General features: G+C 34.4%; 1 protein-coding gene across 2 annotated transcripts in view; it reads right to left on the reverse strand.

Annotated features, from left to right (window-relative positions):
* The window catches only part of WTAP (WT1 associated protein), a 36,673-nt gene that overhangs the window by 12,018 nt on the left and 6,293 nt on the right, over positions 1–18,362 (reverse strand). For both annotated transcript variants that reach the window (XM_031937544.1, XM_031937543.1), the window contains 4 exons: positions 7,910–7,947; positions 6,350–6,405; positions 3,453–3,511; positions 1,657–1,784 (listed from right to left, as the gene is read on the reverse strand). In XM_031937544.1, the coding sequence (XP_031793404.1) occupies positions 1,657–1,784; positions 3,453–3,511; positions 6,350–6,405; positions 7,910–7,939 (273 nt within the window). In that variant the 5' untranslated portion in view covers positions 7,940–7,947. The remainder of the gene's footprint in view (positions 1–1,656; positions 1,785–3,452; positions 3,512–6,349; positions 6,406–7,909; positions 7,948–18,362) is intronic.

Raw genomic sequence — 18,362 nt, forward strand, 5'->3', positions numbered from 1 at the left:
ACTAGTGGGAAATTATCTTGCTTGGAATGAAATTAGGATTTTAGGCAGGGGGACTCCAAAATAATGAAAACTAGTATAATTTCACCTTCATTCCCAATTTGAACTAATGAAAAATGCAATGATGATAGAATTATCACTGAAGTTAAGGAGAATAAAAAATAATTAATTTTATGGAGAAAGCTGCAGCCAACATTTAAGAAAATAAGAACAGGAACTGAAAAAAGAAGAAGCAATTTCGATGTTTTCTTTGAAAGAAAAACACATTTGTAAATAAAGTGACTGCTTTGTTAAAAAAAAAAAAAAAAAAAAAAAAAAATCCAGTTGGGATATTTAGGTATAGCCCTGAAAAAACAGAAAGCTCCAAAGGAGGAAAACATCTTTCCAAAGTAGAAATTTTAAAAGTTGAAGCATACTCCAGAAATCATGTAATATAATTCATAGTCAAAGCTGCAGAGTGGTGATTTAGCCTCTAATTTGAGAAGTCAAGATTTCTAAGGACAAGGAATTTACAATTCTACAAAGTAGCCCTACAATTTAAATTTACTGAACATTTACTGAGTGTCGTTTGTATATAAGGATTATAAAAAGTGAAAAAAAAAATTGCTTCTCTTAAGAAGTTCACATTCTAATGAAGGAGTGTGTGGGTCAGAGATCAAGACAGATATAAATAAGTTAAAAAGTACATAATTAAATATATCACAGATAATGAAAATAAAAACATTCTAAAAAATCTGATCTCTTGCTGGAAGGCAATCAGCTGGAAAATTTTTTGTAGAGTAGTTGACACAACTCAAGTTGGGTTTTGAAGGAAATGAGATGATAGAGACAGACTGGGGATGAGGGTTAAGTGGGAATGGAGGAATTGGGGCTGGGGAAAGCTGTACAGTAACTAGTCCAATCAGCCTGGGTATAGGAAGCACAGAAATAGACAAAAACTTATAAGCAACAAGTAGTTATCATAGTTAGTTTACAGAAATTTTAAGGTGAATTAGAAAGATGGGACTAGATTTGATTCTGCTAATGACTAATTTGATTCTTGCCACTGACAAGTTAGTAAAGTGCAGGATACAGAATAATACTTGTTCTTCTAATCTAGCCTAGAGTAAGGTAAAAGTTAAAAATATAGCTAATTTGTTGGAAGACTAAGTCTGGAAAAAAAAACTTTATTTAGGCTGGTTTAAATTCAGATAAAGAAAGTGAGAAAATGAAATGAAGAGAAAATTTTTTTTTAATAGAAAAGGATCACAAAGACACAGAAGAGAAATTAATGATATGATTGGCTCAGAGAATGAGAGAAAAAGAGGAAATTTAATTTAATATCTCCTCCTGAGATAAGATTGTTGATAAATATGAAATAGGATATTAACTCTTTAAGGTTGGGAATTTTAAACTTCATTTTAAAAGCAACAACAACAAACCCCAATCAACAACTCCAAAATTAATCAAAAAAACCAACCACAAAGTGTTAAAAGGTATTCTTAGATTGGAGGAAGTCTAAATTTTGTCTAATATTTTCAAAGCAAAGTTTATCTGTTCTAATGCTAAACATATATTTAATATTAAGTATTCAGAACATAGCCTAATATAGCTAATACATACTTGCATAAAAAAAGTTTACAACCTATTTTAAAAAGACCTGAAACTTTAAATACTTACAGTACACTCTTGCATTTCTTGTTCCTTGGTTGCCAGTCTCATCACAAGAATATTTTCTCTTCTTGCAGACTCTTGTTGTTGCTGCTTTAGCTTTTCTTCAGATTCTCTCAAGCCAGTTACATCATTAGCTAATGGTTTTGGTAAAAATGGAAAAGGGGAGGAGAAAGGAAGAAAACTGTATTTCAATTACCTGAAGCATTATTTGAACACTACATAGAACATTCCTTATTCTCCTTGCCTTTAGTGATACTGCAACACTATCGAACTTTTCATTAGCTGAGAATGACTTTAGGAATAATGGTGACATTTACTAAATTATCACTGTGTAGTCCTCCTGCCCAAAAGCCTAACAACATTCCAGGCAGGGTAATTTCCCACCAGGTCTTTATGCCTTTTTAAAACTACACAGAACTTGAACTATAACATTAAAAATTCCAAATTAAAATTCAGCATCTTGGTGCCATTTGTAAATAGGACATATGTTCTCTAAGTCACCTTCAGAAAGATATAATATAGCTTTATAAAGTAAATGAAACAAACAACAACAACAAAAAAAAAGGGAGCCTAATAATTAATATAAAACAAAATTCAATAATCGAATCCCAACTCCCCCCCAAATACTTTTGAAAGAACCTTCATCATACATACATCATTAATTGCTCATTTATTGTTGGTTGTTGTTGAATTTTTATAAAGTAGTCTTTCTACAAGAACTGTGTGAAGTTGGTAATTATTAAATACCCTCATTTTAGGATTAGAAGATAAAGGACTCAGATCCAATTCCGGTTCTAATGCTTTTTAAAAACATTACCAGTTGCCCCTAAGAAGTATCAAAAATCTGTTAAGTAATTTATAATATCTACAAATTTTAGCAATGAGTCATTATATATTTTTTATTAGCATGAAAAGCAATTAAGATACTATTTTGGAAGCATGTAAAACAAGCTTTTACTTAAATTTAAGTTTTTTAGGTTTTTAAAAATCTAGACAAAATAAAATTTTAAACATACTAATATTTTACATTATATACTAGAACCGTACAACTTGTAAGTGTTGCTAGGATATAACTTCCTGAACCATGGACAAATAGGTTACTAGTTATTGTAAACTGAAAAGACTCTGACTTGTTTACAATGACCAATTAAAACATTCACAACAATAAGGATTTTTTGTTTATCCAATTTTGGCAATCATTTTTAATAGTACATGATATTTCACATCGGGGGGGTCTTAACCGTATGCATGTGTGTTTGTGAATGTGAGAGAATGCATTCCTTTGGTACCTTGATGAACCTAAGGGACCTTTTCTCAGAATAGTGTTTCTAAATGAATGAAAAAAAATGCTAAATTTCAGTTAGAAGTCAGTGAAAATACAGATGTAGTGTTCTTCTGGTACAAGTTTGGTGATCCCTTGAAATCTGGTTCGAGGACCCCTTAGAGGTCTGTGAACCCCTGGTAAAGAACTATTCTATATTTTTAACTCTGATGTTTAATATGGCATAAAAATGACTCAATTTTTGAAGGCTAAGCCAACAATGCAAACTCTTTGGCAGATCTCACTATGTTTCAAAGGCTTCAAGTCTGGGCCTGGAAGAAATGTATTATATGAAGACCACTTCACAAATCTTCTGAAGTATTAAAACCTATTTGAATATGTATGTTCCAATTAGAACCACTGTGTAATATTTTAGGTTGTCTTTGCATAGTCACATTGATAGCTGTTACTGCCATTTCCAAAATCTTGTTTTTCAAGTTATAGAAATTTATTCTTAGAGGTTGAAACTTGGATTACTTACAGTTTAAGTCTGTGTACTTGCCCTCCAAAGCTTGTACATATGCTTCATACTGCTTCCACCTATTACAAAAACAAATTCTTCGGTTTATTAAACAGGTTGAAGAAGCTTTTATAATAGCAGTTTACATTATATAGCACTTAAAGACTTACAAAAGACTTTCCTCAAAGCAATCTTGTGAGGTATACAATAGTACAAATAGTATTCTCACATTAAAGATTAAGGTCAATTCCAAGAACTGAGTAGACAAATTAATAAATACTTCCTGGATCAATCGTTAAATACCTAACTCAAATAAAAGCAGATGAGGAAACTGTGGGAAGATTAAATAAATTGTCTAAGGACACAGTTAATGTCAGAATTGGGACTTAAATCCTTTACACTCTGTATGGATGCCATTTAAATAGACTAAAAAATACAAGTTACTTTATTATCACAATGGTAATTCATAGGACCCATGGTTTAGAAGAACTAAAGATGTAGAAACAGGCTGGGCATGTACTATATACTTATGAACAATGAGGCAGTACAGTGGATAGAGTGCTGCATCTGAAGTCAGGAAGATTCCTTCTTGAGTTCAAATCTGTACTCAAGATACTTAATAGGTCAGTATGACCCTGGCCAAGTCATTTAAACTTTTTTTGCCTCAGTTCCTCCGTTAAATTAGCTGAAGAAAGAAATGGCAAACCACTATATCATTTCTGACAAGAAAATCCACAAAGAGTCAAACAGACAAATAACTGAACAAGAACAAAAACAATACATTTACCAATAAGTGACAACAGACAAACTGGGGTTTACACTCAAAAAAGTAATCAGGAAATGTTTACTATAAGTGGTATTAAACTTAGTTTAAAAAAGGGAGAGGGGAAGAAAGAGAACACAGAGGTAGGTAGAAAGATGCAGTGGAAATACTGGATTTGAAATTGGGGAACTTGGGTTCTAATCCCAATACTGATCCATATATTGTGTGATGCTGAATAATTCATCAATTCACCTCTCTGGGTCTGGTTTTTTTTTTTTTTTTTTATATGAGGGAGATAGACTGAATTACCACTAAGGCACTATACCCTAGCCCACCAATTGATCTTGTAGTTTATCAGGTTACAAATTATGGAGAAAATGATTCTTATTCTGAGCTCATCTGTGGCACAATTCTAGAAGTTTCAGCAACTTATCTGTACATAAAATACTATTTACTTATGTGAATATCATAACTCAATAATATAGTTGTATTTACCTACTCATTATATATGTTAGCTCACTATAAATGTTACCCTTGTCCTGATGTTGCTACAGATGCTGAATAGTTATAACAGTTGGGTAGCAAAGATCTCTTTGTTGTTAATAGTGAAAACGCCATCTCCTGTCCCTTGATGATAATCAAACAGCAATTGCTTTAGAAGCTGACTACTCAGAAAACTACACTTCAAAATTACTGCTAGTGAGAAACAATATCAGACACAAATTAATCCCAGGATTTTTTTTAGGATTCCTCTGCTCCCCAATTTTTTTTTTAAATTTTAAGACATCTTAAAAATTAAGAATTTTAGAGCTAGAGAAGTCCTTAAGAGTCATTCTGTCTAATTCTCTTAATTTTATAAATATAAATTGATCTTTGCTTGTCCAAAAACAAGAGAAAGAAAAGCAACATATCTCATGCAGAGATTGCACAAACACATCTCATTAGCTTTTTCTATGATTCTTTAAAAGTGATTTTAAGGGGGCAACTGGATGGTATAGCAGAGAGTCAGGAGGACCTGAGTTCAAATTTAGTCTCAGACATTTAACACCTACCACTATCTGTGTGACCCTGGGCAAGTTGCATAACCCCAATTGCCTCTCCAAAGGAAAAAAAAAGAAAGAAAAAAAGTGACTTTAAGGGGTATGAGTGGCAAAGAATCATGAGCCCTAAGGGGTGCTTTTTTGTAAATTATTTCTCCATTCCTCCTAAGAAAAACTCAAGAGAAGGCCAGGGCAGAAGCAAGGATATATACCTAAAAGATAACTAAGGTTGTCTCCTTGCATAAGGAGAAGTAGATTCCTAAACGGATGATGATGTAAGTTACTGCAAATTACAACTTATTTTCAAGAAGGTAAATATGGAAAATAAGACAAACTGTCATAGGCATGTAATATGAAAATAGGGTGGCTCAGGAAGATGATTAGTGATAAAAATGGGACACGGTTCTAGGTATCCTTCCAGTTTACAAACCTTCTCTTTCTCTCTCTCCCTCCTCCCTCTTTTAATATTCAGCCTTTTTAACCTGCTTAGTTCTTCACAATTAAGAGATTCCTTGTAATCTCTAGAGATGAGAAAACAGGGAGGTTAAATTACTTTCCTCCAAGGTTACTGAGAAAAACTATTTATTAGTATCAAGTCACCATGAAAGCTAAGTTTCAAAGTGAAGATTCAAATAATTTTTTAAATATCCAACATTATTTATAAATCTAAAATAAGGGGGGGAAAAAGTATATCTGATAAGATTTGAGAAAACCTGGATTCAGATTCCTTCTGTCACAAATCAAAGGCATTTCACTTAACCTCAGTATCCTGGGGCAACTTTCTAAGACGTAAGTTACAGATGAGTTGCTAATTTGCATTAATGGATTCAGGTTTGTACTTTTTCTACTAAATATTGTTAAAAAGTTCAGTTTGGGGGGCAAAGGTACAGTATGACCATATGGAGCTATTATATAATACCCACTAATGTATTCACAAGGTTGCCATGAGGAAAGCATTTTGTGAATTATTATAAAGCTGCACATAAACTTGAGCTGTTACCAGTTCTAGTTGTAGTCATAATACAGAATAAAAATATTAAGAAACAGATTGAGGAAAGATACTAGTCTATAGGAAGACTTGCATCTATTTAGTTAGCTAGTATCAATTACTTTACCTTAGGATTAATTCATCTCTTGCCATAACTTTGAAGTCTGTTTCACTTAGTCGAACCTTTAAACAAAAGATAAGTAAAAAATGTGAACTGGATGCACATTTATTTTTTTTATTCGTAAAAACATTGTGTTAGCTCCACTTAAGACTTATTACTGGATCTAAAAACTCATTCAGGCAGTCAAATAGGCACTTATCAAACCCTTATGATGTTAGGGATCCAAAGAATGGCCAAAAAAAACCCAATCCTTGCTCTTAAGGATCTTACATTCTAAGGGGTGAGGCACCCTTTGGATCTGGAAAATCATAGTAAAATTTTTTGGACCTTCCCTCATACCAGAAAAAAAGTCTGAATTTCTTCCTCTTTTTTTTTTTCCCCCCCCCGGGGGGGGGGCGGCGGCAGGGTGTTTACAGCACCAGTTAATTATTATAAAATATGGATTGATATCATATATACATATGTTTTATTGCTTTTCTGAGTTTCTAAACCAACATTTTCTGTGTCATCTTCTGGCCTTTGTGTATCCTCTGTGGCTTCCGCAAAATTCCCCTCAAATTCTCATTTAATTTTTTTATGCCAACCCACTATACTGCAACCAAGATGGAAAAAGTTGTGATGTGGAAGGGATAACTAGATATGTACAAAATATATACAGAATACATATAAAGTCATCTCAAAGAGGGGAAGGTCCTACAAGCTGGGGGAACAGGAAAAATATTTCTACAGAAAGTGAGAGTTAACCTCTGTCAAAGACAAGTCAAATATCCCTTTGAAGTACACAGAAGTTTTGTTTTTGAGATATGTAAAGCACCATATTAGGCGAAGTACTGAATGTTTCTTATTACAAATAACTCCTTTGTTCACATTTAATCTATTTTGCTGAAGAGGTTTTTAAAAAATTGAAAAGTCTGGTGCATCCTGACTTCAGTATAATGTTCTAGAGTCACTAAAGTTTGCCTTATCAAAATTATTGGATAAAGTATTTTGGAATATTCACTGAAGATAAAAAGTGAAAAGACAGATTTCCAGAATACAATAAATACAATAGTTATTTTGTCTAAAAAGATTGACTTTCTTGAATCTTCCCTTAATATATTTCAAAGTGAACATGAATCTAAGGGGATGGGCAGGAACAAAAAGAGTACAAAGGAAAGCTAAGATTTATGCCAAGCATATAGGGCTCAAAAAAACCCTTAAAAATGTAGAAGACATCTTATTTATACTATAAGTTGGAATATGAAATAATTCCTTGTGCTTTAAGCTCTGTGAATGTGGATATAATTAAAGCTGTTTTTTTGTAAAGCTATTGAAGGTAAGACTGAGCAACTATGTCATCTAAAATATTTCCTTAACTGAACCTATCTTTGGTTGAGTTTAATGGAAGAAATATTCCACAAAGCTAAAAAGATTAGAAAACTGATATTCTGAGAGAGGTGGGGGAAAAATCCAGACATTTTATCAGACTGCCAAAGGGTTCCATGACACAAAAAATGAAGAAACTTTTGCTCTATAGCATCACAAAACAAGTAACACTACTGTATTTTAAAATTGCTTCAAATTTACCTTTTTGGGGAGAGGTTCTTCGTTCGTCATTTTGTTTTCTAGGAAAGAAAAAAAGGCATATGAGAAAATAAATATAACATTTTATTATAACTAGAATTACAATAATTTTTTCATTATTGTTTGTCATTCTTAAACTGCAGGAGTATTCATCCCATTCATTCTGTTTCAAATTCCCTGATACAGACCAGTTGCTTTATTTTTCAAGATCCCACTCACATTGGCACCTTTCTCCTAACATTGTTTATTAACATATCCATTCTCAATACTTCAGTCTTCTAGCTATGGGAAAAAGATGATTTCCCAGTATATTCCTACAAGCCTCTTAGGAATAGCTCTATTAGGCTTGCTGAAAGCCACAAGCAAGCATAAAATCTAGGAGACAGGTGTGTAATTATCTAGGTTTCTAACTAGCAAAAGAGAGATAATAGAGGTAGCAACAAACTAAACACCCCCTTCCTATTATGTATTATATACTTTTTGGTTGATGGCAACACACATTTTTTTTCTATATCAATATTACAGATGTCTTTTATTACATAAATGTTAAGTAACTTTTAATCAATTCTATAGATTGGTAGCTCTCTCAAACATTATATCCCAATCACAGAAATTCAACCATTATATGATACAAATGATAGTTTAATATATGGAATTAAAAAGAAACTTTTATAGCAACTCCGAATTCATTTATAAACTTGTATTCATAGTGCTTTCAATTACATCTAATGGTAACATAAAGCCAATAAAATAACAGAACTATGTAACAAGTTATATATTTCAAAACTGACTACACTGTTTTACATGTAAGTTAATAAACTTTATATTATGAAGCCAGAGGCCAAAAGAATATTTTATTTCCATAAACTATTGAGTTACATGAGATGTGAAAAATCTGAAGCTGCAGTTCTTAAATTGATGTCATAAATGGGAAAATACAGAAAAACATCTGTAGACCAAGATTAACCTTTAAGAACATCACAAAAAATGTTAGATATACCAAGAAATATCTCTGAGAGTATTGTTAACTTTTAAAAATGGACCTGATGATTCCAAAAGAAAATTAATAACTCAGAAGTTATTCCTAAACTTTAGATTTTTCAGGTAATTTAGTAACACATGTTTACTGCTAGATGGACAAAAGAAGTAACAACCAAACCAAAGTAACATTTCCAAGACATAATTCTTTTCCAAATATACAACCATTTTCAGATCATTAGAAATTTAATTTTAAGAACTAGAGGCAGTTAACTAAGACTCCTTAAAGGAATTTTTCTCATTTATTAAAGAATCCTTATGATTCTTTCAAGAAGAAAATCCATCTTCAACATTCTTTTGTCAGCAGGGTTCCTTCACACTATTACAGTACTGATATATAGTCCTAGTGTTACCTTAGTCAGAAATTAGTTTAAATATTTGAAGACTGCCAGCATGCTGACTCACCTAGACTAAAATTTTAACATCTTCCAGCAAGATTACTGGTGGACAGAGTAATTTATAAATAGGTCATATGATTAAATTTCTAATTTAACTGTCAGCAATTTAGATACTGGGTATAATACCTAAAAATCTCCTATTTCAGATTATTTGTTACTTAAAATTGAGTTTCTGTGTGAACAGTATTCAAAACTACATATAATATCTAAAGACTAATAGGCTTATTTTTTCTTTTGAATTGTTTCTTAGCTAATAAAATTCTGAAAATTAAAGTTTTGCTAACTAAAAGCAATTAACACCTACTTAAAATGGGAGGGGGGAGAGAAGAAAATTTGATTTGATATACAGAAAATACTATACAAATAAAAATTATAAGTGTTAATAGGTCAAATCCAGAAAGAGACCCATGGGAACTGAATGTGGTTCACAACATAGTATTTTCGCCTTTTATGTTGTTGGTTTGCTTGTTTTTTTTCCTTCCTTATTGATCTGATTTTTCTTGTACTGCATGATAATGGTTGAAATATTTAGAAGAATTGCACATATTTAACCTATATTGGATTTGATTATTGGCCGTCTACAGGAGGGGGGGAGGAAGAGGAGAAAAATCTGGAACACAAAGTTTTGCAAGAGTATAAATATTGAAAATTATCTTTGCATGTATTTTGAAAATAAGAAGCTATTATTAAAAATGAAAAAAAAAAAAAAAGAAAAAAAAAAAGACCAAATTCCATTATAAGTTGGTCTGCCAAAATGTTTTAAGAATATAAATCAATAGAGGGCAAAGAAATAAAACTGGGGGGGGGGGGGAGAATCTTATTAAAGTCATCAATAATCAGACTGGAAACATTTTATCACAAATTCATTACTGTCCTTTGTCTCATCATACTCTACTACCTTGCTTTCTACTTCTTAATGTGTATATGTATCTCTCCTAATAGAGTGCTGGGTATGGAGTCTGGAAGATATCTTCCGAAGTTAAAATCTGGCCTCAGAACACATACTAGCTGTGTGACCCTAGGCAAATCACTCAACTGTTTGCCTCAATTTCCTAATCTGTAAAATGAGGAAATGGCAGGTCACTTCTGCACCTTTGCCAAGAAAAACTCAAATGAGACCACAAGGAGTCGGACATAACTGAAATGGGTAACAATAAATGCTTGTTGAATTTAAATTTGGTCAAGTAAATTGTGAAAATCTGATCCAATCCCTTTTATTAACTATTACAAATCAAAAGGAAATAATTTTTGTTTCAAAATTGCTTCCTTTTTGCCTTTTTAGGTTTCATGGGTGGAAGTACAAATACCACAGGCATTTGAAAATAAAGTTCTCCTTTACTCTTAATATGACAAATTAGGTCAAAATGGGACTTCTTTCAAAAAGCATGCCACATGGTGTGGAAAATAGACTGAAGTCAGGAAGATCCAGGTTTAAATTCCCCCCTTTCCCCCCAGACAATTATTAGCTGTGTAATCTTGGAAGAGTTACTTAACCTGACTGCTTCAATTTTTGTAAAATTAAAGAAGGATTAAAATTTAAACCAGTAATTCTCTGAAGACCTTACATATAATATAAAGATTTGAATGTATACAACATCCACAGCTATCCAAATAGACTATTCAATCTAAGACCCAATTTACCATTTGGGGTGTTTACACTGTATTATACCTGAGAAAATGCTAATAATGAAAATAATTTTGTCCTTCAGATAATTTCAACATATCTGACAGGCATCATAAGTTTCAGATAGATGATTTACCTTGTGCCTCAATTCTACACGCTGTGTGCGCCACCCCTCCCCCCCCCCCCCCCCCCCAAGCCCGGGTCAATATTATATAAGGAAGCACACATTGCTGAATGCTATTCTCTATATTAAAAGGCATGGGCTCAATCCTTGAAAAAGATGTCAATCCAAACCTGAAAATAATATAACCGATTACTTTTTTGGTCCTTAAAATGGATATGGAAGATTGTGTGTGTAAAATCCCCTCTTAGAAATGCAGATCAACAACTCCAAATTTTACAAGAGACATTAGTATATATGTCAATGAGACATGAATCCAGGTCTTCACTCCCACACTGACCCTCTAACCAATATACTATACTCATACTGTTTATCAATATTTACCTATCAATCTACAATGCTATAGTTACATCTGTTAACTAATGTTAACTGTGAAGTGTAATAAGAGAAAATGACATGAGCAAGGTGTAGTTATAGTAAATGTTGAGCAGTTTTGAGAGTAAATAAGGAAGTTGTAAGAGAAGACAAGTTATTTCTATCAGAGGGAATAATTCCTTCAATGGAATAAAGCTGGATAGAAGGGAGAAAGCAAGCCACAAAGTTTTTTCCATTTATTCAATTCATGGAAGATTACATATTGACTATGTTTAGAACCCTATCTATGCTAGGTGTTGAGAATGATCCATGAAGCTTAAAAGCCTAAAGGCAGAAGTATCTGTCATATTCTTCCAAACTGGATTAAAAGTAAATTGGAAATGTTTAACAAATTAAATGAAAATATTCTCTAATACAATAGACATCTTAATTTGTGGTTTTATGTCCTGTAATGGGCTGAAGTTTGAGTTGATGCACTGAGGTCTCTAGTACGTGAGGCTAAATAGTAATTGGGCTATACTCTATTAATATACATGATTGGATAAAGAATGGTCCCAGCCCACTCTCCGTGCAAGTCCTGATATGTTGTAGAGGAAATGACGATTTTGGTGGGTGGAGGCAGAGAGAGGAACAGGAAGAGAAGCTGGGGGTGGGTGGAGGCAGAGAGAGGAACAGGAAGAGAAGCTGGGAGAGATTGGCCCTGGATTCTTTTCTCCTAGCTGCTGGTCATGTGGCTGCTGATCCAGCTAGCTTCTTGACTCAGCTGCACACATTGCTATCGACGATTCTCTTCCACCTCCGATCCTTCTTCACTGAGAATAAAGACTAACGATTTCCCCCTAAACCGAATTCCTGACTCCTGCTGATTTAAAAATACACGGTCTTCACAATGTGGGGTTTTCCTTCTTTATAATATGAGTTTTCTCTGGGAGAAAGCAGGTTTCTTAGGGAGGTTTTCTGGAGGCAGCTTTAGCTTCAGTTACAAGTAAATAATCACCCAAAATTGCAGCCAGCTGATAAAAGTTCAGATCTTTTATTGTGTCCTTCAATATAGCCCGGTTAGCTCAGAGGCCTATCTCTCTGCTTGGTTCCAAGAGCTCTTGCAGCTTGTCCCTTGCTTCTACCTCTGCTCTCTCTCTCCTTGGTTCTAAGAGCTCTTGCAGCTTCGTCCTTTACCTCTGCTTTCTTCAGCCTCCAGCCAGCACCAAGGTGGAAGATGCTATGAATCTCTCGTGCCTCCCAGAGAGGGCTTCTGGGTCTCAATCTCCTGGAGTGCTGAATCTCCCACCCCTGGGAATGTTCCAAAAAACGTAACAAAACAAAAAACAAACAAACAAAAAACTCTCCAGTGGCTCACTGGAGCTGTATTTATGCTGCTTCTCTGAGAGTGGGATTGTGGGATATCTCCCAGCATGCTCTCTGGCCCTAAGAGCTTCAAGGGAGGTGTGAATTCAGATATCTCATACTAAACCCTGAAATCTCCCAAACGTGTGAACTCCAATGAATATTTAAATACTTCTTGCTTATAAGAGCTCTCTAAAGGTGTGAACACAAGCATTATTGTCTATCAGTTGTACTTAGTACCTTGTTTCAAGTTCTGGCCCATAACATCTCGTAGGATCAGATCAATCATACTGAACCATGCTGAATTAGAATTATTGTCTCTATCAACTCTAATGACTTAACAGTTTGTAAAGATTCCAACAGCTTTATAAGTCAATATGCAGCCAACAAGGATTCATTTCTATAACACACAAATAATAACATCAGGCAAAGGCAAAGAGGTAAAGTAAAGCAGCAGGGCAGTTTGGAATCTATGGCTCAGAATAGTTACTTGAAAGTAAAAAAGTTTATATCATAGTTAAAATCCTTAATATGTTATATAATCTAAGTGTCCCAGGAAATTGGAAAACAAAATGTTATGCACTTGAATTTGACTTTCAAGGAGAAGGAGGAATTAAATGGGCTGAGAAGACATTTCAACAACAAGAAGCAACTTGAGCAAAGGCAACAAGAGGTACAAGAGAGGTCTCTAGTGTATTGGAGAAAAAAAAATTTGGCTGGAGTGTAAAATGCTGGACAGGGACTAGCACAAGGTAAAGTGAAAAAGGTGGCATAGCACCACATTGGAGAGAAAGCATCTGAATGCTGGGCAAGAGAATAGAAACTTTACTGAGTGTCTATGTGGACATTCAAGATTTTTGAGCAATAGAGTGACAAACAAATCTGTGGGTTAAAAAAGAGATTATTCTCGAAGTATAAAGAATGGCAAGGAGAGAAAGAGAAAAAGCAAAAAAAGACCTTTATAAGATCAATTGTGTTAAACTACATGTAAGGTCCTTTGTGGGCTGCATAATGCATTATGAAAAAGGCTATTTTATTAGATTTATACATTTCCTAAGAGAAACTGTCATCCGCCTCTTTGTATTTTCATAACCTAGCACACTCTCTGGCATAGAACAATTGCTTAATGATTACTGATTGATTGACATTTACCTATTTTTATTGCATTTTATTTATTTTGTAAAATATTTCCCAATTATATTTTAATCTGATTTGAGTAATAGTAGTTAAAGTTGAAAGTAATGAGGGCTTTGTATTCGACACTTCAGGTCTAGATGCTTGTAAAGTAGGCTTGAACCAGAGTGCTGCACGGTGAAAGACAGGAGGGGAGAAATAGTTGCTCTGGCCAGTAAAATCAACTGACTAGATAAAAGTCAAATAAGGGGAAGAAGTGGAGTTAATACGATTTTTACTATTGGAAACTGAATGATAGTACCACAGACAGAAATAATTAAGTCTGAAGAAGGAGCAAGTTTTGGGGGAAATATGATGAGCTCAGTTTTGTATATATTGAGTTTGAGATTCTGACAAGGCATCCAGGAGATACTCTATAAGCACCTTGAGAACTAAGTCAAGAGTGAGATATCAGGGTTGGAATTAAGCTGACTAGAATTCATAGTAGAAGCTATAGAAGGGATTAAGATTCCCAAAGTATAGTACAGAATATTGTACAGTACTACAAAAGAGGTATAGTATAGAGAAATAGTTAAGAATAATCTTAAAGAACACTCAATTTAAGGGTCAAGAAGAAAGCAATGATAATTTAATAGAAAAGTATGTCATATTTTGGCCAAAGCTGAGTGTCAAAACAGTATCAAATGGTGCAAAGAGGATGAAATGATTAAGAAGTAACTTGTAATCAGAGAAAACATTTTTATTACAGGTGGCATGAAGGTGTAGTAGGTAATAAAGGATGAAGAGATGTTAGGTACAGATTATATATCCTTTTGAGAAATTTAGGGAAGAGAAAGATGGTATAATAACTGGATGAAACAGTCAATAAATTTACAAATGTTCATTAAACACCTATTATGAACCAGGTACAGTATTAAGTAGGTGCTGAGGATAAGAAGAAAATGGAAGTAAAGTATATTCATACAAAACTGGTGGATGGGAGTTGGTGAACAAAAAAGATTTAGCTGCTTTAAAAAATTAATTTTTCTTAGTTACTAGCCATCTGATAATATGTTGGAGTAGGTTTGCCTTTTAACTGGAAGGCTAGCAGTGATATGTGGGATGGATGTGCCAGCCCCTCCTAAGTCTCAATGTAGGTGTACCTCCACAAGGCCGTCTTGGCCCTCCTTCTGTTCTCTAAATCTCATATGGTGACTTCATGAATTCCCATGAGTTTTGCTATCACCTCTAGATAGTCCTAGTTCTACAACCAAATGCCTACAGGCATTTTGAAACTGATGCTCAGGAGGCAGCTCAAATACATGTCAAAAAACAGAACCCAATGTCTTTCCCCTTGAAGTACTCTTAGAATGGACTTTTCCTAACTCCGTCAAAGGCACCAAGAACCCTCCTTTTAATTTCAAAAGCTCCTAACTTTACCACTATTCCTCATCCCACAGAAATAATCAGTGACCAAACCTAGCCACTTTTACCTCCATAACATCTCTCACAGCTGTCCTTTTCTCTACTTTTAGGGCCACCACTCCCTGAAAACAAAGGTCTGTTTCATTTTTGTCTTTATGTTCCTATCACCTAATATATACAGTGCCTCACAGAGAAAGTGCTTAATACGTTTGATGATTATGACAGATTGACTGACTACACAAAACCTCAAAATTTGAGAACGGGAAGGTACTTCCATGGTTCTCATCAAGTCCCAATTTGTAAAAGCAATTTCCATTATAATAAACCTGACTAGTGACTATTCAACTTAATTGAGTTTCAGTAAGAAGGAAGCCAGAGACCCAAGTTAAATGAATTATTAAAGGTTACATGACTGAAGCCGATCCTGTATCTCAAGAAATTTGCAAAATAATCCACTGTAATTTTCATCTTTCAAATTAAAATGCTTATTAATAAAAGATAATTAAAATATGCTATAGATATATTTATATAACCATTAGAAGATTTCATATTAGGAGATGCAAAGGAAAAAATGCAACTTTTAGAACCCTTTTCAATTCTGAAGAATGTTATTACTACTTTTAATAACAATATAATAATATTGGGGCAGCTAGATGGTACAGTGGATAGAGCACCAGTCCTGAAGCCAGAAGGACCTGAGTTCAAATGTGGTCTCAGGCACTTAACACTTCCTGTGTGACCCTGGGCAAGTCACTTAACCCCAACTACCTTAGCAAAAACAAACAAACAAAAAAAAAAAAACCAAAAAAAACCACCCCACAACCAATAACCAAAAAAATATATATTATACTTGACAAGAGAGCGTTAAGGGTCAGCTGAGGAACCTGTGTAGAATACAAAGTTGAAAGATGCAAAAACAAAAATATATACCTATTATCATAAACATAACTTTAAGACAAGCACAACTTATATTCCTCCTCTAGATGCGAAATTTAAAAAGTTATTGTACTGGTTCACATTGAAAACTTGCTTCAACAACAACAACAAAAAGGATAAACAAATTAGGAAGTTTTTCTATTACCAAACAAATTTCTGAGAAATTAGAGGCAGCCTTAGTCTCAGTTGAAATAAATTACTCCCAAATCGCAGCCAGCTGGTAAAAGTGCAAACGTTTATTTCTCCTTCCAAATTAGCCCGGTTAGTTGAGGCCTATCTCTCTGCCTGGCTCCAAGAGATCTTGCAGCTTTGTCCTTGGCTTCTGCCTCCAGCTCAACTCCAACTCATGGCTTCTCAATCTCCAACTGAGGCAAGTACTCTCTTGTATCTCCCAGAGTGCTCTATTTATGCTACTTCTCTGAGAGTGGGATTGTGGGATGTCTCCCAGCATGCTCTCAGGCCCTAAGGAAGGTGTGAATTCAGATATCTCTTTCTAGACCCTGAATCTCCCAAACTGTGAACTCCATTGAGTACTTAGATACTTATGAGCTCTCTAGAGGTGTGAACACAAGCATTGTTTCCATCAGTTGTACTTAGTACCTAGTTCAAGTTCTGGCCCAAAATATCTTCTTCTAAGATCAAATCAACTCCAATGTCTTAACACTTTGTAAAGATTCCAACATAGCCCCTTTTCTTTTGATTTAGAACATAGGTGGTCATAACCTCCTTGACTTCTTAAGGAGGTGAGAACTCCAAAAAGGTGATCACCCCTTCCCTGACATCTCAGGAAGGGAGATGAAAATACCAAAGGAAATAGAAAATCAAATCAGATTAGGAGGTTTCTAAAGGGACTCACTTGAAACAAGGTGTACATAAATCCATCAATATGGTGGGCATTACATATAGTTACATAAGCACATAGCAATATAACACAGGCTAGTAGTAATGTAACAAACACCATGAACATGAGAATTTACACATTTACACATTGGATTCCTGGCACATGAACTAATGGACAATGATTCCTGTAAGCTTTGAAATAAACAATTTTTCATAACATGAATCAACATACAGAATTATACATCTCCATAAGTCCTAAAAATAGTCCCAAAGAAATCCATTGTCCATTAGTTAAAGTGCTAAGAATCCAATAATAGATTTTAAAGTTATTTTAACAGTCTCATTATCAGCTAATGCTCCTTCAGTGTCAGATGTTTCTTGAATCTTCTCCTTTGTTTTGAGGTCTTTCTCTTTATCATCTGGTAATTATATTGGAGTTGTTTGCACTGGATACTGCCCTGTTTTTGGTAAAAAGGCCTGTATTCTCCCCAACTGTAATCTTGATTGCTTTTCTGTTGGTTGATGACATCAGAGTCCTGAATTTCTAAAGACTCTCTGGGTGTAACCTCAGCTGCTATCATGCCCCACCTGTCCTTTGATACTTAGGAGCTGAGCCCTGCCTCTTACTTCTCTGGGTCAATCTACATTCTGAGGCCTCGGATGCATTTTGGGCATGGGGTTTTGGGTTTTCTCTCACCCTGTCTTCTCATTCTATCTCCATATCTACATTGAGCTCTCAAAAGTCCAACTTTTCCACATTGAAAACACTGACGAGTTTCTCTAGAATTCTGTTGCCAAGAGAGACCCTGTCTTGCCATATTCATCATAGTTTGGGTATAATAAGCATTTGTGCCCACTGTGGCACAGCGTCTTATGATCTCTTCTAAAGGAGCATCTTTGTCTAATCCCCATATAATTCTTTTGCAAATCTCATTGGCATTTTCCTTAGCCAGATGTCTTGTCATTATTTCTGTAGCAGCATTATCTCCAATGGTTCTGATTACAGCTGTTTGCAAATGTCCCACAAAATCTGCAAAAGGTTCATTGGGACCTAGCTCTATTTTTGTGAAAGCCTCCCCTCGATCTTTTTGTCCCGGGAGGGAACACCAAGCTTTTATTGCAACCTTAGAAACCTGCTCATACGTTCTTATGGGATAATAAATCTGTTCTGAATTCTCTGCATACTGACTTTCACCAGCTAGTTGGTCAAAAGTGATTTGTCCAATAGTTCCTGTTTGCCTA

The sequence above is a fragment of the Sarcophilus harrisii genome, chromosome 4, assembly GCF_902635505.1.
Source record: "Sarcophilus harrisii chromosome 4, mSarHar1.11, whole genome shotgun sequence".
Taxonomy (NCBI): Eukaryota; Metazoa; Chordata; class Mammalia; order Dasyuromorphia; family Dasyuridae; genus Sarcophilus; species Sarcophilus harrisii.